Source organism: Beta vulgaris, chromosome 7, assembly GCF_026745355.1.
Source record: "Beta vulgaris subsp. vulgaris cultivar EL10 chromosome 7, EL10.2, whole genome shotgun sequence".
NCBI lineage: Eukaryota > Viridiplantae > Streptophyta > Magnoliopsida > Caryophyllales > Amaranthaceae > Beta > Beta vulgaris.
In genome coordinates, this window is record NC_079208.1 from 15,759,574 (window position 1) to 15,781,749 (window position 22,176).

General features: G+C 34.0%; 1 protein-coding gene across 3 annotated transcripts; it reads right to left on the reverse strand.

The window, feature by feature from the left end:
* Window positions 1-1,553: 1,553 nt before the first annotated feature.
* LOC104909021 (probable protein phosphatase 2C 38) lies at window positions 1,554-21,585 on the reverse strand. 3 transcript variants are annotated; one of them, XM_048648189.2, is made up of 5 exons: window positions 20,505-21,585; window positions 19,417-19,790; window positions 11,885-12,121; window positions 3,788-3,851; window positions 1,762-1,967 (listed from the first exon to the last, which is right to left on the reverse strand). In XM_048648189.2, exons 1-5 carry the CDS (start codon window positions 20,803-20,805, stop codon window positions 1,897-1,899), a joined length of 1,047 nt encoding a protein of 348 aa, XP_048504146.1. In that variant the 5' UTR covers window positions 20,806-21,585; the 3' UTR covers window positions 1,762-1,896. The 3 variants fall into 3 exon arrangements, with proteins under 3 accessions (XP_010696499.2, XP_048504146.1, XP_048504147.1); XM_010698197.4 differs by lacking the exon at window positions 3,788-3,851 and having other exon boundaries at window positions 1,554-1,967; window positions 20,505-21,580; XM_048648190.2 differs by lacking the exons at window positions 1,762-1,967; window positions 3,788-3,851 and adding an exon at window positions 3,923-4,859.
* Between the last annotated feature and the right edge of the window lie 591 nt (window positions 21,586-22,176).

Consider the following 22,176-nt stretch of genomic DNA (forward strand, 5'->3'; position numbering starts at 1 on the left):
TTAATTTCTCTTTTTGCATATTATAGCTTGAATTTCTCATAATTTTGTGAGGAAAATGATGGCAATTTTATGCTGTTAAAATTTTCTTCAAGATTGTAATTTGTCCCTTCAAAAAAAAAAGATTGTAATTTGTAAGTCGATTTTCATTATTGTTCAACTAAATTGGCAGATTGACTGTACATGCTCCATCTGTATTTTTTACTTGCAATGTTGCAAGATTTTTCAAAGTTTTAATTTTAGAATATTTGGATTTTACATTTTTCCAAGCTAGAATTTGTTCGTATCTCGTTTATTTAGGCAAATTTTCCATTATTTTTCTCGACTTGAATATTTTGTGAGTGTTCTCATTATTCAACTTAATGAATCTGAGATTAGAGTCTTACAATAAGTTATCGATAATAGACCGAATATCGTATCTAAAAGGAACAAACCGAACGAGACTACAAATTATCTCGTTACAATGGGAGACATAGCATCGAAATTGCTTCACAATGTTGACCTTTGACATTTGCAAAGAGGTTGAGGTGCTTTTCACCCGTCAATACATCCCACAGTATATCAAATTAGATTGCAAGAATTAAGATTTTTTAACAAGAATAATACAAACTTTTGTCCGTTCTCTCGTAATAATACAAAATTTTGATTATTTTTTAATAATACATATTTTTGATCAAAATTCCTCCAATAGGACAATATCGGTTATTAACTTGTTGTAGGAGGTAATAAGTTGATGTGGTTTAGGTGGGTGGGGGGGGGGGTTGGAGGACGAGGGAAAAAGAAGAAAGATCATTTTGTAATTTTTTTTGACTTCTTTTACCGGTTAAAAATCAACTTGACTTACTGTAGAAATTTTGATGTAAAGTTTGTATTATTAAAAATAATCAAAAATATATATTATTGTGTGAGAATAGGCAAAAGTTTCTATTATTGTAGTTAAAAAATCCCAAGAATTAAGGTGTTTGCCACCCGGTGAGAAGTGCAACACATCCGCATTCTATTTCCTTTGCATGAATTTGTAGCATCTTTATAAAATGTTACTAGACTTGAGACTTGCTTGTCTTCAAAAACCATCACTATTGGTCGATATCGATTGTATTTACATTTACACCCTATTTGGTATTTGTCAATAAAAGATTGTAATGAGAATGAATTTCAATTATAATTTAACAAGAAAGTATCCTTAATACTTTTATGGAAAAGCAATCTCTCACTTCGAAGCTTGTGTTTTTTTCTCCCTGTGGAAGCAGAGTGTATTCACCATATACTCGGGTCTACCATGCTCATGGTATACCCAGGGCTATAGGGCTATTTTTTGCTCATTTATTCATTCAGATCTCTAACTATTATGTGATTATGCTTATTTGGAGGTTTCAAATGAGCAATGAGTAAAAAAATAGCATTGGTACACCCGGGTGTATGATAAAAATTCCCTGGTAAGCAATTTCACCCTCAAGCTTGTGTTAATTACTTCATGAATTTGCATTACTATCCATTACCACTTGGGGGAGTAGTATTAAGTGAGAATGAAAATTTAAAAAGAAAAATGGATACTCCGACATGAATTAGCAACATTGAACTTTTTTTTTTCTCCATAATTTTACATACAAATTCATTCTCGTTACCACATTTATAACTAACTATTAAACGTGCAGCTTAAGTAATGAAATTTTGTAATGCAAAATAACCGAGGATTTGTAATTGTAATCTTAAAATCTAACATTTATAATTTTTGGCCAGTGTCAGCAGCTTTGTGATAGTCCAGCTCCTCCTCTGATTGAAAGTGGGAAACCGTTAATAAAAGAGGATTTGTGCACATGTTGTTCATCTAGAAATACAACTATAACTGTAATGTCGTCGTGGAAGTGCCTCCTTACTCCAGCATCTATTTTTTTCAGGTCAGAGTATCTCATCTCTCGTTTCTTGGCTGCCTGATGTAATGCTGCTTTCACTAGCCTCCGGGCTATTCCCTGAATCACAGTTTTATAGATGAGAGTTATATAAAACATTTGGAGTCACTTTTAAATGATTATTGATAATTGATATACATACACCTACTGAGCGTCGACAGATTTTCAGAGTTAAGCATACATTCGGAGGATATCAGCTTTTTTTCACCTAGGACCTTCTGTTATATTTTTGGATAGTTTATCCATACATAAACTCAAGGTTGATTATTTCTAGATTTATAAAAATAGAGAAAAGCACATAATTTAACATTTTGTGCAATAAATTGGTTAATGAAATTTTAGAAAAAGAAAATTAATATATAAAAAAAACTAATATGAACTCGGTGCACACTAACTTAGTGTACACCTTATTCATCTCATGTGAGTTTTAATGATTGCAACTTTCCGTTTTTGCAGCATTTAGTGTTGCATGTTATAGTGTATTTTAAAATGATATAGTGTATTTTAAAATGATAGTCTATTTTAAAATTATAGTGTTTTGCTGAGTTTTTTGACATGATAGTGTTGCATGTTATAGTGTATATTGACATGATATAGTGTATTTTGAAATGATATAATGTATTATGACATGATAGTGTTTTGTTGTGTTTTTTGACATGATAGTGTTGCATGATATAGTGTGTTTTGACATAATATAGTGTATTTTGAAATGTTATATTGTACTTTATTTGTATGTTACACAAAATTATCATAATTGATCGTTATAGTGTTTGACATGATAGTGTATGTTTGTTCTGAACAACTGTTTTTGTTAAAATTTTAGGGCGAGAGAATCTTATTAAAGAGAGAGAAAATCGCGCGGATTTTAAAAAGCGGGAGTGACTAGTTTGTAGTGGGGCACGTGTCTAGGCCTGATCCACACTATTTTTAATGTGAACCGACTCCACACAAGACGAATTGATTAATATATATAACCTCTACACCCAAATAATGAAAATATAAGAAAAGTAGATCAAATTGTTTTAATTTTGATGTGTTTCCTCCTTAATTTTGTGGTGAAATAGTTCTAGACTCTTTCTGATATTAATTAGTCACTAAATTGTCGTTTTCCGGAAAAAGAAAAAAAAGATTAGAATATGATCCTCGAATCACCTAAACTTTTATACTTCCTCCATTTATTTTTACTTGGAACATTTGATTTTTACATTATTCACCAACTCTACTTAGTTTATCTTTGGGGATTTTATAGTTAAGAAAAAAAACATATTCATGTGGGATCTTAATAGATTCGTCTCAAGATATATTCTCTTGAAATCTACTTAAATTATCGATAATTAAAGATATTAATGGTTAAGTTATACATTGAAAAGCATAAAAGTCAAACGGTTACAAGTAAAAGGAAACAGAGGAAGTATATATATTTTTATATCTTTCATGAAGTTGACTGAATGACTAGAGTTTTGAATTATTAGACTTAAAGGGACTCTTCTCTCAACTCTCCTTGAATTCTTCTTACTTCTTCTGAATTTTTTTTTTTTTAAAAAAAAAAAAACTTTTCTTAATTTTTCAGAATTTATTTCCTTAACTCTTTATCTTTTTCTAAAAATAAGCAAAAAGTACTTCCTCCTTTCTTTATCTATTGCAATAATGACTACTTATGATAGTTTCATATCTATTGCAACAATGTTATTTTTGATTTAAAAAGTAACGTTAGTTGACAATATTACCCTTACTTTACCTTACTAAAACTATCATTAATTACCCACCAACTAATTAGCTGACATATTACCCTTGTTTTACCTTGTTATTTTTTATTTTCTTAATAACCGTGTCTACCCCATTGTTGCAATAGATAAAAAAATGGAGGAAGTATTAGTTACCTTTTGCTTGTGAGGGAAGAAAACCACCTTCAATTGTTTTCTTTTCTTGTTTTTTCTTAAGATACTCCATTTTGGAAATGACAAAGAAAATGAAAAAAAGGAACAAGTGTTGGGTAGTTAGAAACATTTAGGAGAACGAGAAAAGAAATGAATATTGTGAAGATAATCAAAGAAGGAAAGAGGTAAATTAGAAAAAGAGAAAATAGGAAAAAGAATAAATAAATTAAGTGTGATTAATTATTTTCCCTGAATATAGAAAAATTAGTGGAAATGTAATATGAGCTCCCAAAAGGTGAAAGAAATAGAGTTGAATCCTAAAAGGTGAAATATTCAAAAAATGAGTTCCCAAATGTATGTTTAACTCTAAATTTTTCATTTGCTTTAGTCTAAAGTCGACTCTTATTTATCTCATTACGTACATTCACATTTTCACTTTTAAAGAAGCTTGACTAAAACATCGGAAATACGTGTCATTTTATTAGTGATGGAAATTTGTTTCGTGGACTTAACTTTGTTTAGGAACCATGTTTGTATCTTTCTTATCAATTATCCCTTCTAAATCTAAGGAATCTCATCCCACCACAATGTATGAATTAAGACCGTTGTATGACTATACCTTCTCTTTAGTAATAGATTCTAGATCGATACTTTGATCAGTGAACCAAACAATGAATTTTCCATTAATAATGGCATGAGTTTCCATTCTCATACCATTTAAGAGTTTCCCTTCTCATACCATTTAACCAACTAATTGAACCAAAACCTCCCTAGATTTTTTTTACACCGGTTGAAGAACAAAACTAACATATAATAGTAAAAGTCATAGTTGCGAGGCATTTCTTAGCGATCTTATCCGCATTTGCAACACTATGATAAGGCACCTTAGTAATGCAACATGAAGTAAACTCGTTGGCGAGAATCTTGAGCTTTTCAAATGTCCAAATTAGCTGAATATATGGACGGAGATGGTTTTGCAGCACTTGAACAAGATTGGTAGAATCAGTGAAGAGGTTGATATGATGCAACTGGTTCTGTTGAGCCTAATATAAAGCCTGAATACACGCCAAAACCTCTGCATGTAAAGCAGAATTAGCTGAATCATAAGTCTCCCCACCATGAATATCATGCGTGACATGATTTATAGGCCTTCGAATACACCAACCTAAACCCATGTTGGTTGTCTTAGGGTCCCACACACCATCAACTAAAATAATCTAGTTGTGGGAACCATATATTTCTCTTCCTAGATTGACCATAAAAAAACCAGGAGGAATTTGTTGTGTTCTTCAGGAAGATGAAGAAAAGTACGACCAAAATGCTGTTATTGGTTAGACCATTATAAGTGGAACGAGAACAAATGCGAAAATCTTTGTTGAGACATCATAGGAATACCCTGACCATCCCCTAGACCATGGTCATTTCTAGGAATTGAAAGAGACCAAAGTGAGATAATGAACTTGATGAGTCGTTCACTATGAAGACCATCCTCGCTTCTAAAGAGCAGGATATAAGTAATGATCCATTCCGTTTGGGAAGAAGGACCATATTGGGTCGGAGGGAGCAGAAGAGGATTATGGCTCCAAAACATAGTAGCTTGATGACAATTCTTAAATATATGATGTTGATCCTCCAATATATGACTGCATTGGTAGCAATTTGGATTAAGAGTAATGCATCTAGCAAGTAAGTTAGCTCGAGTAGGGAGCTTATTTTGAACCATTTTCCGATTCCGAATGAAAACCTTCCAATTTGGATGGATGGGGAGATGCCAAATAGTCTTGAAACCATTGCTTTTGTTACTACCTTGCTCATTAAGCTGAGAAGGAACCTTAGAAAGCATGGCATAAACACTTTTTAAGGTGAAATTACTTAAAGAATGAGCATACCAATATAAGAAGTCCTGCTTCTCATAAGTCGAAGGTAATTCTATGGCGAGGATAGATTGAACATCCTTCAAACAGAAGAACTGCCTTACCATATCTTGCTTCCATGTATGAGTGTTTGTGTCAATAAGATGATTCACTTCCAGCTTCTTAGCTTGGGCTAAAGTAATAATTGAGGCATTTGCTTCCGGAACACCATGCTTAACACTTCTAACATTACCAATCTTTCACATACAACCTTTTTATAAGGCTAAGTTAAGCTCTACGAAGACCTTTCATACCCTAAGAAGAAGGAGCCTTAGTCGAAGCCATAACCAAATTTGTAGTGTCAACATTCCTTGAGAAAAACTCTTTCGAGGTGATCAGGGAGGGGTTTTTATAGAAACGCCAAACTTGTTTTTGAGAATACAAGTGCTTAGGGTTTTAGTATTACGAATCCCAAGGCCTCCCAACCCTTTAGGAAAGTCTATGATCTTTTTCTTAATCCAAGGAATGCCTCTTCCCCTTTTCGAGACCATAGAAAGGAGTTAATGATATAGTCAATTTTTGAAGTGATCCCAAATGGAATAGCAAGACAAGTCATAATATAGGAAGTCATAGCCACAAGGATTGAATTTCTGAGAATAACTTTTGTAGATAGGGATAAAGCAAAGAAATTCCAAGAATTAACCTTTTTCGCAACACTATCAACAAAGGGGGTAAAATGGGAAGCTTTCTTTTGAGTTATATCAATAGGGACTCCTAGATGTGTAACAAAGTTAATGACCTGTGAGAAACCTAGGATACCTTTAAACTCTGTTTGATGACCAAAAGAAGTGCTGGGACTAAATTTGTTAATTGATTTGGAAATGTTGATACATTCCCCCGAAATAGCACAAAAACGATTCATTTGCAATTTGTTTAATAGCATTACAATAATCGTTATTGGTCTTGAAAAAAAGAAGTGCATCATCCGCAAAAAAGATGAGAAATTTGTGGAGTATTAAGATTAATTCTAATGTCAGTAAATGAACCTAATTAAATCTTGACCCAGCATTAACATTCTCGAATAAATTTCCATACAGAAAAGAAAAAGGTAAGGGGATAACAGATCGATCTCCTTAACGAAGACCACACTTTGGCTTAAATTTTTTTGAAAGGCCTCCATTAACTAGAAGGGTATAAGACACAGTAGACATGCATTGATAAATAAGAGTAATCTACCATTGCGGAAAGCCAAAAGCACGTGAAACCTTAACAATAAACAACCAATGAACTCTATCATAGGCTTTACTCATATCTATTTTGACTGTTGTATGAATATTAACCCTTTTCCTTTTTTTATAATGTAATGTAATAACTCATGTGATAGAGTAGAATTGTCACTAATCATTCTCCCAGGGACAAAAGCATAATGACTTAGGCTAATTAAGGCTATGTTTAGTTCACTTGAAATTTTCTGATCTGAACTTATTTTTTCTGATCTGATCTCAACTTATCTGATCTGATCTGATTACAAGATCTTATCTTTTTTATTTTTCTCAATATAGAAGAAAAAATATAGTCATGTGGGGTCTTGTTTGATTCGTCTCAATGAGTACTTTATTAATATTCAATTATTATAATTTTTACTAATATGTAATGAAAGATATAATGATTTTTAAATATAAGCATAATCTGAACTGAACTGATCTGATCTGAACTGAACTTATTTTTTCTGATATGATCTGATCTGATCTGATTAGATCTGAAATAAGCAAAAATAAGGTGAACTGAACATAGCCTAAATCAGGCAAAACTTGTTTTAGTCTAGAGGCTAGATACTTGGAAATGCATTTATAGACGGTATTGCATAAAGTAATAGGGCGAAGCTGGTTGGGATTGATAGGGTTATCAACTTTAGGTATTAAAAACATCATAGTATGATTCCAAACCATTAGGAGATGACCAGTGTCAAAAAAGTGTTGAATTGCTTTAAGCACATCCAGACGAACTATGTTCGAGTGAAAAAAAAATTATGTCGTTAATCCATCAATCCCTGGAGATTTACTTTTACCAATAGAAAACAAAGCATGTTTGATTTCTTCGTCGAGGAATGGTCGAGTCAGCAAAGATATATAATCTTAGTTCATTATAGGGATGTCAAGTTCTTGCAGAACAACATCCAAATCATTAAGAGAAGAATCCTTATAGCTTACTTGAAAAACCTCTTGTAATGCATTAAGAGTCATGTTGGAGATCAATTGTGGATGAGAGACCCATTGTCCATCTTGACTTTACAAATAAGAAATGGACTAGTAATGAACCTTTTTAAAAACCTCGAATACAACACTTTGGAAGGTATATCTCCCAATAAAGACCACATTTTTTTATTCTTTGCTACCACAACATGTTCCCTTCGAGTAAATGAGGAATATAATTTCTTAGAGTCTGGACATAATGATTTGCACCATTGAGATACTCAAGCTCTAAACTTTGTAAGGTAAGATTGTCACACTCTTTTCGCCAATCAATACCTTGAAATTTCTTATGATCAAGGCACCATATATTGATGATTGTTTGTTGTTTTTTTGTTATAATGAACATCGGAGTCCCTTGGAAAAAAGTTGGCCATAGACATACAATAATATTTCAAATTTCAGCCATAGTTAGACACTAGTTCTCTATTTGATAAGGTATTTTGTTACCGGCCTTGATATCATTAGAATCATACACTATTGCAGCATGATTAAAAATGAAAATTGGTTCATGTAGTAAGATTCCATTGGGATGGAGATAATCCCACTCATTTGTGCAGTAAGCTCGATCAAGTCTCTCTAAAATTAAACAATTATCTAATTGATTGTTAGTCCAAGTGAAATGAGGACCTGTTAATGGAACTTCCACTAAAGAAGTTTGTATCCTCCATTTCATAAACAAGTCCCGCCCTCGAATAGTATTATTCCCCCCAACTTGTCCTCAAAATAATCGAGTTAGTTAAATTCCCCAAGGCTAATACAACAAGAGTAAAGATCGAGAAGATAACTAAGCTGATTCCAAACTTGTGGGTGATCTTGTAAAGTAGGTGTCACATACACAAAACAAACATACCATTGCATTCCAGCCGTTTCACTAATACCACACAAAACAAAATGACTCATTGACTCGACAACAACCCTCCTTAGACTAGACTAACCTAAAAGTAACAACCCACCCCTTGAACCAATGGCATCAACACCATGAACAAAATTGGGGTTTAACAAGCTAAAATTACTAACAGCACTAGCCATACATTTAGTTTCGGATAAAAACACAAACATAGGATGATGAGTGTGGACTAACCACTTAAGATATGGAAAAGCAAAGGATTCATCATCATTTAAGCCCCTTGCGTTCAAAGGAATCATTTCATATCCCTATGGGAGGCTGTGAAGGGTCAGCCTCCCCACCATACGGTGGCGTAAAGGATAACAGAAGGGAGAACTGCATCTCCATATCATCATTAGTACTAGCATTTTTCATGGTTTTAACTTTTTTTGACCACGCTTCTGGAATCACTTTTGTTGGAGAGCGTTTATGAAGCAGTCTTGAAGTAATTTCATCCACAGCTTCCACCCCAAAATCGCTTGCCATAGAAAGATCAATGATCGTTTTAGATTTCAGTACCATATCCTGCCATTCCTGGTGCCACAAGTTGAACCCCCTTTTTGTTCCCAAGCCTCCCGACGCAGTGTTCTTCTCTTATAACCAAAATGAGTAGCCAGGAAATTACGCACATTCATATGTTCGGCATCATTTAGTGATTGGCTACGTTGTAATTGTAATACTCGTCCCATACGAAGTCGAGTATATCATCACCAATGCGCATCCAGGACCAACAATTGTCCTCAATAACCAACACAAGTTTTTGCGGTGCATTTTGTCCTCTCTCATGCGCACCCTAAAAAACTTCCCAGTATGTAATACCCCTCATGATTGTTTTAAAGGGATTTAGCAGACTACTCATTCTGATAAGATGCATCTTTCTTTTAGGTAGCTCATTTCTTTAGTTATTCCACAATTAAGCGTGTTTAGCTGAGAGCAGTCTAGGAATGGGTGACCTCCTGGGAAGTTTCTCAGGGTGTGCATGAGTGAGGAAAAAATGCGCCAGAAGAACTTGTGTTGGTTATTGAGGACAATTATTCGCCCTGGATGCACATTGGTGACGGTATACTCGACTCCGTATGGGTCGGGTGTTACAGTAAGTAACCTAGATTAAGGCGTTTCCTAGGGCATAACATCGATCCTGATGAGTGTAGAGTGAAAGCCATATATGAATGACTTGGTGGGTAGGGACTGAGGGGAGTTAAGAGGGTCATTTTCATTTAGATTGGTGGGCAATTTGGTTGAGACTGTCTGGAATTGGTAAACGGAGAGAAATGTGATTGTGGTGAGTGAGTGAAATTGGTGTTAGGATGGATTCTAACTGGAACAAAGTTTTGTAGAAAATGCCTAAGTCTTTGAGTAGCTTGGGAAAGAGGTCTAGCTTGAGATATAATACTTGGACGACTATCAATCCTTCGAGACTGATTAACGTGTGGAATAATGCGTGGCTGATGATCTTCATTTAGATGTTGATTAACCACACATTCTAATAACCCAGATTGAGGGTTAAAAAAACATCCTGAGAATAGCGTTGATTCTCTTATTCTATGATCCCAACGTTTCGAAAAGAGTTCGCGGCTTATTCGAAATCTCACCTATTTCATCCTCGACATTATGGTGAAAATGTTGTTGCATGGAAGTTTCACCTTCATAGTTCGTTGGTGATTGGAGGCAAGGATAAAAATGGGCATATGGATCATTCGCAAACCCATATCGCTGTCATGGTAACTGTTGAATCCATTCATTATATGCTTTCGTAAAAGGTTGATGTATTCCTCTAGTTGCATGTCAGGTTGTAATGGTGATTGCACTCTTCCTGGTGGTGAATTCCCCTCATCAGGAAAATCATCCTCACTAGAATTATAATTGTTCCTCTATACCATGAATTTGCGGTTCATCGACTGAAAGTCTTGACCCATCTTCATCTAAAGAATCATGATGTGGATTTCTGAGAGGATAATCATCTTGCGTTGGTTGCTGATATACATTCATTCTTGGAGTTCGAAATTGAAATCTATTAGGCAAAGCTTCAATCATATTGGAACAGAAATCTTGAGTAACATGTCCATATAACACATGTTGTCCTTGCGCTTCAAGACATTGAATTCTATGGCGAATTTTACGCTGAGCATCTTCATCTGAATCTGGGCATCCCAAAGTATAATGGCCTACCCTCCCACAAGTTTTACAGAAATTAAAGACGCCCTCGTACCTAAAATAGATCCAAACCATCTCGTTGCCATATAAAGGTAGATAGCAGCCCGAAATGAGTGGTTGCGAGCGATCCACGAGCATTCTTGCCCTATTTCTAGTGGTGGTGGTGGGGGCGGGGGGTTCTATTAAAGCCCCCATTATGAAAAGGAGTTGAAATATTATTACTCATTAATGACAAGAGTAAATGCAGTTGGAGAAAGAGGAGAAAAAGAGGAAAGTTGAGTAATTTGGTAGGATCGGAGTAATTCCCAGTGGTTAGGTGAGAATTTAAGGAGGTTGAACAGGAAGGAGGAGGAAGAAGTTCAAACGCTAAGTGTTAAACCTAATTTCCTGGGGAATGCATGGTAAACATTTGGGAAGTATAACCTACACCCAATCTATCTACTCCCCATGAAAACGTCTGACAGTAGATAGGTAGCAATTTCAATACAAGGAATGTTTGGTATTGGCTTGGAAAACTATTATGAATCTCCCTCTCAGTAGAAAGACTGCGAGATAGATTAAGGATTTTTGCATGAAAAAAGCTAAAGCGAAGAAAGAAAACTCACAGTTGAAATGAGAGAAACTCTTGTTTTTTTTTAGAGAGAGAATTCAATTTTTTTATCTATTCATAACTAAAGACACGAGAGATCAAATATTTTCTTTGAGACCATGCTAATAAAAATTGAAAAAACTATGAGGGAAAAGAAATAGTTGTTTATATATATCTCAAGCTAATAATTATATCATAAAAACTATAATGTACATTAGGAATTTAAATGACTTCAATGATGAACATGTCTTATCTTTTACTCTATCTTCATCAATTCCATAATTATACGGTTATTAAAATATGTATTAATGAAGGAACTCAAAATGCTTAGGAATTTAGGATATAAAATAGTGTTGAAAATCTTACATGTCGGGGATTATTGTGCACGATGTCTACCGCCTCTTGGTTAGTAAGGTGATCCCACAAACCATCAGAAGCAAATATAAGAAATCGGTCATCCGTGTGCAGTTTAAGCACTGATATTGATGGCTCTGCCCTCAGAATTGGTTTACTGAAAGATATTGGCACTCTATACTTGGATGGTAGTGGATCTGTGTTGAACTCTACGCTTTTCAAATAAACATCACCTATAGATCTTGTCACCTGTGGAAAAGGGATTCACATGTAAACTAAATTAGAAGTTTGATCTATATAAATAGAGTTGGTATATATAACTCGTACTCAATTATCTCGTCCCAAACCCATACTACATATGAGACTAGTTATACCAAAATTGATCCACCCTCTTTATACAAAAAGGTAGGAGAAAGTTTTAAGATGGATTTATAAAGATCTGAATACTTCATATATCAAGATGAGGATTTGAATAGTTGTCGTTAGGTGAAAAGGGATATGTGAAAAATATATTATTAATGCAATTAAAAAGAGAAATATTGACTCGTTTTGATATTGGAAACTTTTTTATTCTTGCTATATTTATAAACTTATTAGATATAAAGTACATATTTATTATGATATTAGTCATTGTAACGAAATTTGATGGTTGAGTTGTTTACTTTCTTGCTATTTTTATTGGTAAACTTTAAAATTTTTAATCTTTTCTTCTTTTCCTCACCTTTTTTAGCCTTTTCGTTGGCGGAAAAAGAAATTATAATAACTCGTTTCTCTCTTCTCTTTCTCCAGCCCAAACCCTAACCCTAAACCACAACCTAGTCACCCTCTGTCCTAGGCTCGCGGGTGGCTGGCACCCCAACCTTATTGTCTGGGAGCCTATCCCCATTGCTTCCTTGCCTCCGTTCAGTCTGTTGTGTTAGTCAGTTTTTCTTTCCATCAGTTAGCTCTCTTCCTCGTTCCTTGTTCCCCGTTCCCCGTTCTGTCACATCAGCTTGATGTTTCAACGTCGAGCGTCTTCCCCTCCCCTTCCATCTGCTTTCTTGCGTTGCCCCCCTCCCCCTAGTGGTTCGAGCGTCTTCCTTTCCTCCTCCCCATAGGGGCTTGTCGATTCCCTTGTCTCTTGACTTTCGTGAGTCTCTCCTCCCCCATCCCCCTACGTTTTTTTGTGGTTTCTCGTCCTCCCCTTCCCATGCTTCTTGCTTCTCCCCTTCCCCGTAGTGTTTCATTGTTCCCTGGTTTGTGTGTCTCCCCGTAGAATCAATTACCGATTCTCTTTCTTTTTGTTTGGTTCAACCTCACATCAATCCCTTACCATTACTTGATGGTAATGGATTCCCCCAATTTGTTACTTTCCCCTCCCCCTCAAGTAACAAAATCCATTACTTGAAGGTAATGGTTACCATTCATTTCCATCACTTGGCTTGAACCAAACACTCAATAAAGGTAACCATTTTTGTTACCATTCTCTTCCTCTATTTGTATCCATTTCCTTTGCATTTCATATATTGAACCAAATGACTCCTAAATGTTAGATCCTGTTAGTGCAAAACTGAATTCATCATATACTCTTATATTAGAACTTCATGCACAATATACCCTTACTTCTAAGTTTATGAATTATCATAATAATGGCTATATTCTCAATGTGAAAGATAGTCCTTGCCTCTTTTATTATTTTTTAATACATAAATACAACACCCTAAATAGAATATCACAATTTCATAGCCCTTTTTTGTTCTTTCTTTTACTCTAGTCATGAGTTCACACTTGAAAACAGCCTATAATCACCCTAGTAAATATACATATATAAGAATCCCAGATAGTTTTTACATTGTGGCAGGATATTTGCAATATCAAGAGCTATGAGACAACATTAGATTCAAAAAGGCTTTACTATAGTGTGATGCATGAGATAATTTCAAAATTGTGTAACGCAAAATCTGAAATTGTTGATTGAGGCCCGATTCGGCACAATTTTTTTAAGTAGTTTAGTGTCTTTACTCCATCAAATTACTATTTAAAAAATAGTGGTGTTTGGGTAAGGTAGTGTAAATAACTTCTAGTGGTATAAGTAGTGTTTGTCAAAAGCTACAATTTAGAGCTACATGCCAACAGCTAACAGCTAACAGCTACCAGCACAACTAGCAGCTACTCTAACGGCTAAAAGTTACTACCACAACTACTGTTGTCGAATACGCCATTAATGTTGTTTATGAGAACCCAAATTTAAAACTTCTCTTGCGTATGCAAAAACTAATTGAAACTCTTATGTGTGCAGATTCATAGATTGAGGAGGTTTTTTTTAGTATGACCTCATGATCAAGCAAAAGAAATAACAAAAATGGGCTAAAAAGTACTTGTGCAATTTTATTATGGGTGTTGTATCTATGCAAATATATTAAAAGGCGTGCGAAAGAAAGTTTATGTGCCACATGGCACTCTCCTCAAATTCCTAATGTGAATGCTTTATGTCTATGTGTACTCGTTACTTTTATAAAAAAATGTGTGTAAGTGCAAGGTATCGAACATGTGACCCTTAAATGAAATTTAAGAGTTTAGCCACCAATGCATTATGGCTTTGTTGTCTAATATTTCAAATAAAATATGATAAAGTCTTGTAATAATTATACTTAACTAAAAAGACTTAAACATATATATACATCTATAACACACTTATTGTAATGTCATATTTTCTTACCATAATTCCTTTTAAGGTATTATTTTCAAACTCAAACCATTTAAATTTTTTTTACTTATCACGTCGTGACGTGAATTTTTCAATTTTTTAATGGACAAAAAAATACAAAAAGTAGCAAAATAAATTATGAAATTTAAAGATAATGACATATTTGTTCATTATAACTGACCTGAGGCATCGCGCAAGAAAAAAAAAACTAGTTTTATGTAAAAAACTGCAACAAAGAGACAACGACTAGCTTTCAAAATAAGGTTTTAGTCGTTGTGACGACATTTAATCAATATAAAAATAAGGAAATATTTTGTATTAAGTTTGGATATAATTATGACGAATTTAGTTTTACACAAATAGAAAACGAACAAAACCCTAACATTTATTTCCTCCATGGTTGAAAGTTTTTCCTATTTTGATCAATTTTCTCTCACAATTTTTTTTTAAATAGAAATAACAAAAGAAAAAGGAAGCAATATCAGATAGTAATCTAAGAGTAATTGGATTAAGGTTGCACATTGGTCCAAAATTGGACCAGGGCGTTCTGGACCTGAATTTGGAAATTTTAAGGACCTTAATTTGGAAATTTAAAAGGCCTGAACTGAACCGGTTAAATCTATTTGCTTCATAAAATAAAATTTAAAAAATTGCTCAAATACGTTTAAATACATTAAAATTCAATATTATTAAAGGCAACATGTGTGCTTAATATTTACTTGATGAATTACTATTAGGCTTTAAGTTTTCTAACTTTAAGACCCTTAAATTTTTTTTTTACGTATTGAAAATACATATATATTTATGGCCATCGATCCGGACTGGAAAATTTTGGATTTGACTAGGACCAGACTGGAAACCTGTAATCACTGATTTTTATTGACAGGGAAACCTTCTAGTCTGGTGCCCGTCAATTCTTGTCCTGGTCTGACTTTGCACACCTCTATAATTTATTTGTGAAAAACTCGAAAATATTCTGTTAATTTTGAAAACATTAAAGATATATGGTAACTTATTAAAAACTTTGTGATAATTGATGAAAAATCATTTTTTAATTTGCTTAAAGTCAATATAGAGCAATTAAATTAAGAGATATGGAGCATATTGTTGGAGTATGTTATTGTACGATCAAGTGCACAATAATTATATGAGTTAAATTATTGTTTGGGTAGTCATGAAGCTTTGCTATAAGACAATTCTAACTTGTAATATTAATTAAACATTACTATTTACTACTAAACTAATTTAGACCTACAAGATCATTGGATCACAATTAACTACAATGTTGATTATTTATTGGTTGTTTGGTATATACAGGAATTTAATTCCTGCGGAAAGTTATAAATACATGGAAAGTTAATTCCCTCATGTAATTCCTAGGAATTTGCTAAAATTATTTTGTTGACATTAATGAATTTTTCCAGGAATTTTGAATGACCAAGGGGAGAGTGTGTTTAGTGGGTATTACAAATTCCTATGAATTTTAAATTCCTCCATTTTTCTAACTTCTTGCTAACCAAACAACTAAACAGTCTAAAAATTCATGGAAATTTGTTTCTTTTTGCATACCAAACAACCACTTAATGTAAGTGACACTAATATTATCTGGTAATACCAAAAATATGTTGCAAATAATATATTCTAATATTAGATAGGATAAGTACCTAATAATCTATTATAGTTAGTATCAATTATAGAGATAATTAATTATATAATATATATCATTGATAGATTTGTGAATCAATCAAATTAAGTGATACACTGATATTGGAAAGACATAGTATTCCTCCTAATATAGTGTTTTGGCAGACATATATATTGTCAAGAGGAGTAAGATGTTTAACTACAACTTACTCTTAAAACTTGTTTGCTGCCTTGAGTAACCAAGCTAAGAGGAAGAAGAATTTTTTATTATTATTTTTGCAAAACAAAGAAAAACAAATTAGCCGTTTTAGGTTCTAGCAAACCAAAAGAATTAATCTTTATTGTGGTGATGGACTACTTATGGTGGAATTTTGGTTGAAATTCTAAGTAAACATCATCCAGGCACGTTAGAAAGGTATTATTACTTGACTCCCTTTTGTAGATTCATTATTGTATTTTAGGTATTCTTGGGAACTAGGATTTGTGTAATTGTGTATTTTTTTCGAATATTAAATCTTATTACATACTCTCTCTATATTTTTATTAGTTTGCACACTTAGAATCTTGACTTTATTCAGAATCAAATAAAATCTTCTAAATTTATTTCAATATATAAAAAATAATATAATCATGTGGGGTCTTGTTTGATTTCTCTCGATGAGTATTTTATTAATACTCATTCATTATAATTTTTACAAATATATAATGAATGATATTTAAGATTAAAAAAAAATTGCATTGACAAAAACAATCAAAACTGATAAACAAAAAAAAACGAGTAGTTTTTAAAAATCTTGGAGGACATTCATTTAGGGGACGTTTGGTTTGAGATTTTGAGGAAAGGTTTAGAGAATCATTTAGGTTGATTCCGTTACTTGTTGTTTGTTATCACATTTTGATCATTTCCTTTACGTTCCCCTTTTCTTAAAACTCCTCTACTTTGATTCTCGACGGTCCCACACACCCCCTTCTCCTTCAAGGTTTTACTTACCCTTTCCCTCCTCTACTCCATGGTCACCTTAACCAATTATTTGACCACCACCACCCCAACCACTAGAAGCACCAACCTTGCCATCGAACCACCAGACCTACCACTAATCGATTGCCCCTACTCCCTAGTCACCTGCACCACTTCTCCCGCCAACCTAACCACCACCACGACACCACCTCATCCGCCGGAACCACCACCTTGTGCACAAAAATTACAACGGCGCCACCTTATCCAATAAAACATCACGTTAGCACCACTACCCACCCAAAAATCCACCAAAACTACTTTGAAACTCATAACTCAAAAAAAAAATCAAGAGTAATAATAGATTAATACCTTTTCTTATTGATTTAGATTGTCATATTCAATCATGAAAACTCTAGATCTAGAGTTCTTATGGTTTAATTTGACCTTTAAAACCTTAAAATTCACCTCTAATGGTGGTGGAGAAGGAAGATCGAGCAAGAAGGGGATGATGGTAAGAGGTGGTGCTGCGGTGGCTTAAGGATTGGTGGACGTCTGTGAGGGGAGGGGTAGAGGCCGGCAATACTTGAGAAATAGAGAGGAGAATATATGGTGGAGCAATGGTGTGAAGAGGAAAGAGGGGTTTTCAACACAACAATAGTGGAAAAAGTGTATCTGACACAAGGTAACTGATCTGGTTAGGCCCAAATCGAATCACCTAAAGTCATCTTAGGAAACAATGTGACTTTATTAATTAACTAATCCGTTCCATTCAAGGAACCGGATATGTACTTGGGCCTTATATACTGCCGCGGCCCACACCCAACTCCCCTCTCTTCCTCACTCAAATCAACAACCCATACCCACCCCTCAAACCCTAAACCCTACTCCTCACATCAGCCCCTCTCCTCCTCTGCTCTCTCTCTCAAATCCTAAACCCCATCTCTTCCCTCTCTCGCATCTCACCCCTCTCACGCCTCTAACCATCATTTCCCTCTCACCCCCTCAAATCCCCATCCCTCATTTCCCTCACACAATGTCTTAATTCGTCATTCCATACTTCATCCTTCATAAGTCCTTATATTCACCGTCTTCCATCTTTCGTCTTGTCTCTTCCAATTTAGCGTGAATCCACATCTACCACATCTCATTGAGCATGAATCCACATTCACTATCGAAGAAGCGAAGAGATTGCGAAATACGAAGCGAAGAATGAAGATGCGAAGAGGAAGGTGTCGCCATCTTCTAGGTTTTTCAAATTTTAGGGTTTGTAATTTTGTTTTTTTATTATAATTAGTTTCAAATCTAGGTTTCGTTTTAAGTTTTCTTTTTGTAAAGAGAGGGTTTTGTTTTTAGTTTTTGCAAACAAAATTCGAACTCCGCTCAACCGCCATCTTCTTTGCGTACATCATAGAAATCCACTCAACCACCGTCGCGGGAATTTCAGTTTTTTGTAATTATGGTTTTTATTTTTTGTCTTTTTCAATTATTTTTTTGGCTACAATTTATTTTATTTCTTCCTTTTTATTTCGTCGTTTGTAATAGATTTGTTGTTATATATTATATCTTAATTTCCATTAGTTCAATTTTTATTTTGATTGTTGATTTTGTTCTAAATTTGTATAATATAATTTGTTGAAATGTTACTGAAATGTTCATGTTGTTGTTGAAATGTCGATGTTGTTGTTGTTATTGTTGAAGCCTTTTTTTTAAACCTTTCCCAGAACTTATTGGTCCGGTTCTTGTTAAAAACTAGATCAATTAACTTAGAAGCTGATCCGGCCACCAAAAAATTGAATCAACTCCTAAGTAACTGATCTGATTTTCAATCGGAGCAGTTGATTAACTGTTGCGAGCCTAACTGATCCCGTCTAAAATTGGATCTATAAGCCAGGTTTTGACCAGATTCGATGGACCTTTTTTTACTAGTGCAAACAAAAATTTTAAACAAATGATTATCTATTCTTTTCTCCTTGCTTCTCTTTCTTAAACTCTTTTTCTATCATAAACCAAACGTTCTCTTAATATTTTGTAGACTATTAGATGAGGTCCATAGAGGTGTGGCTTTTCCACGCTTCATTCCTCCTTATTTTTTGTTGCTAGTTTTTTTATTTGTTTCTTAGCTTGGGTTTCTCCCTCTTTTGCAACAAAAAAAAAATCAAATTACTTTGTCCCATTTATTTTCTTAACAATGCAAAATATATAACTAAAAATAGAAAAAATCTCAAGAAGAACAAGATAAATAAATGAGAAATGTACCTGAATGATGCCTTTGACACGCCAAGCTTTGTGTTTCTGAACAACAATATCGGGATCATGGGGATGTAATGATCGAAGTTCTTCTCTCTCAGTCTCCATTTTAGCATTATGATCAGTTGACAGCTGCATAGCTCGCAAACCCCTCGACGATGACATTTTGTCCAACCTTCCCATAACAACCCTTGAATCTCCAGCGTTTGCAATATATAATTTCCCGTTGCATATAATTCCTACCAAACAACATGTTCCTTGTGATGCAATATGTGGTTTTTGTTTCCATTGCTTTCTTACTATCCGTGTGAATTCATCGTCTGTTGCAGTGAAAGCCTCCTTTATTACTTCTTCTGATACTTTGTCGTGCTCATGAACAATACCTGCACGCTCAATATTGGTTATCAAAATTTACTAATCAATTGTAAATTAATATAACAAATTTATTTTCTTATGAATCAATTGTCAATAGTGGAAGAATATGTAAATATATAACTCAGAACAATTTTTGGCGGTATTCAGCAAAAACAATACTTCATTAATTATCAAAAACAATATAGTGCTACGTGTATTCTTAGCTGCAATAGATATCTTTCTACACAAATACTCCATTAATGAAAGAGATAGAGTAAAAATTTGACTCAATTATCCATATTTTTTTGTATGTGGGGGTAGGTAAAGTGATCATAAATTGCTAAATTGTTCCAAAATCTTTACTAAGATAGAAATGTTGCATCTAAATAAAAGCATCTAAAAATAAAAATTATTGCAACTAAAACAACACAGTAGGTATATAATAACTCAATATATTTTCTGATTATAATCATATTATCAAAGTAAAGCCTGTGGTTCTAATATAATACTGTATTGAATAGATTTAGTTTTTTACTAAATAAACAACGCTTCATAATTGCGGCAAAGCTCACATGGGCTAAAAAGAAAAATTTGAATAATACAGTCCTTAATTATTGTACTACAATCTTTAGCCATTGTACTACTACATAAGATGTTGACTTTTTTTTTCCTACGCATACTGTCATTTTTTTCAAGATGAAAACGGGGATGAACTGAGTAAGTTGAAGTTAAGAGTGGCATACTTTGGAAAGTCTGGAACAGATTATTATTTACAAAAGAGGCAGCCTGAGGTCCTCCATGCCCATCATATATCCCAATAAAAGTACCATGAGGTCCAGGACTAATAGTTGTAAAAGGCCCTGATTCAACTTGACTTTGATCTTCTACTACTTCATTTGCTTGCAAAACTGCCATTGAAAACTCGCCATAAACATGTTCACCCAAATCTTTGTACCACATTAATCCTTTAACTTTCCCTTTTGAGTCTCTTTTCTCATCACTAACTCCACCCTCCCAAAACGGCCTCAAACAAGAAAACACCATCTTAATCTATAGCATAAAAGTTGCTATAATCTCATGCTAATGACCCAGCTATTAATATCTGGTCCGAACCAGTAACGACGAAACCCGAAAACAAAAAGAGTATAGACTCCAGCTTTTTCCTCTGCTTCATTTCCAGAGTACCAAAACAACCCCAGTTTATGTTGGTCACCATGAATGTGTCCACAATACAAGTTATAATCACAAAAAAGTATGGGCTAAAGTAAAGTAACTACAAAAACTAGGAGTTTTTTTGTTACAAGTTCAGAGAATGCAGAGTTATGCTGGATTTCGGGTACCTTGAACCTGGTAAGATTGTGTTTGGGTGTTTTACAATTGTTCTATGTTTTAGCAACCACCTTAGCTGTAAAAACTCAAACAAGATTTGTTTTTGACAGAGATTTGTCTGAGATGAGTGGGATCAAAAGGGGGCAAGAAGATAAGTAATGGGTTTTTTGGAGTTTATTGACAGAGAAATCTTCAGATTTATGTCAGATGAGATCTAAGATGATAGAACATATTAAAGAATATTGTTGGGAAACAATATAAAATACAATTTGGCTAAAATGAAGAGAAAAATCTAACCAATTTGTCCATCTAATATGACAATATAATGCAGAGATAATGTTGAAAATAGTAGTGCACCAAACGTAATTGTTATTTTCATGACTATGGGTGCTACACCCCCATTTCTCTTAATCTGGTAAATTGGGTTGTGTTGAATTTGAGGTCCACAAGTGGGTGATTTTTGGCTCGAATGACATAATCTTACATTAATGAGGAGTAGCCCATTATCTTAGGCAATTTTCGCTCTCCTTGATTGCCTACCACTGCATTATTAGCAGAATTTGTATGAATGCTCCTTCGTGATGGAAAAAGAATATTAAAGCAAGCCAACGTTTGTCGATTGGTCATATCATTACCTAAATAAGTCACTACTAGTTAGTGGGTTAGTAGCAACTAGCATCTGATTTAGCATATGCTATATCTCTCTGTCTCTTTCTTTTATGTAAAATTTCAAAGAAGTTTCTTTTGGGGGGATTAAGCATTTTTTTTTTTGACATCGCCAAGGTATATGAAAAAGGCAAAGCCTACAACAAAACAATTAACCAAAAGACGTTCGCTGCCGTCAGCAGACATTAGCTATATCATGTGCCTGTTGCACCCGGTCTCTGTTCACCTTAATGAGGTGACACCAGTGTAACCCGGGATTAAGCATTTTAGCCACTAAATATTGGAGCTATATTTGCAATAAGTAATTTAGTAATGGTTAGTTTTTAGGGTGGCCTTCAAATTGCATGTTTTTTTCTAATTTTTCCTTTCTCTTTTTTAAAAATAAAAATATATACTCTTTTCATCTCAAAATAGTTTCAT

Bases quoted from the DNA above. Each gene is read 5' to 3' on its own strand.
- LOC104909021 (XM_010698197.4), bottom strand. From the start codon at position 20,805: ATGGTGTTTTCTTGTTTGAGGCCGTTTTGGGAGGGTGGAGTTAGTGAT. The intron at 19,791-20,504 runs GTATGCCACTCT...TTGAGCGTGCAG, and splicing joins TCTGTTCCAGACTTTCCAAA to GTATTGTTCATGAGCACGAC. The intron at 12,122-19,416 runs GTACATTTCTCA...CCTTTTCCACAG, and splicing joins GTGTCAAAGGCATCATTCAG to GTGACAAGATCTATAGGTGA.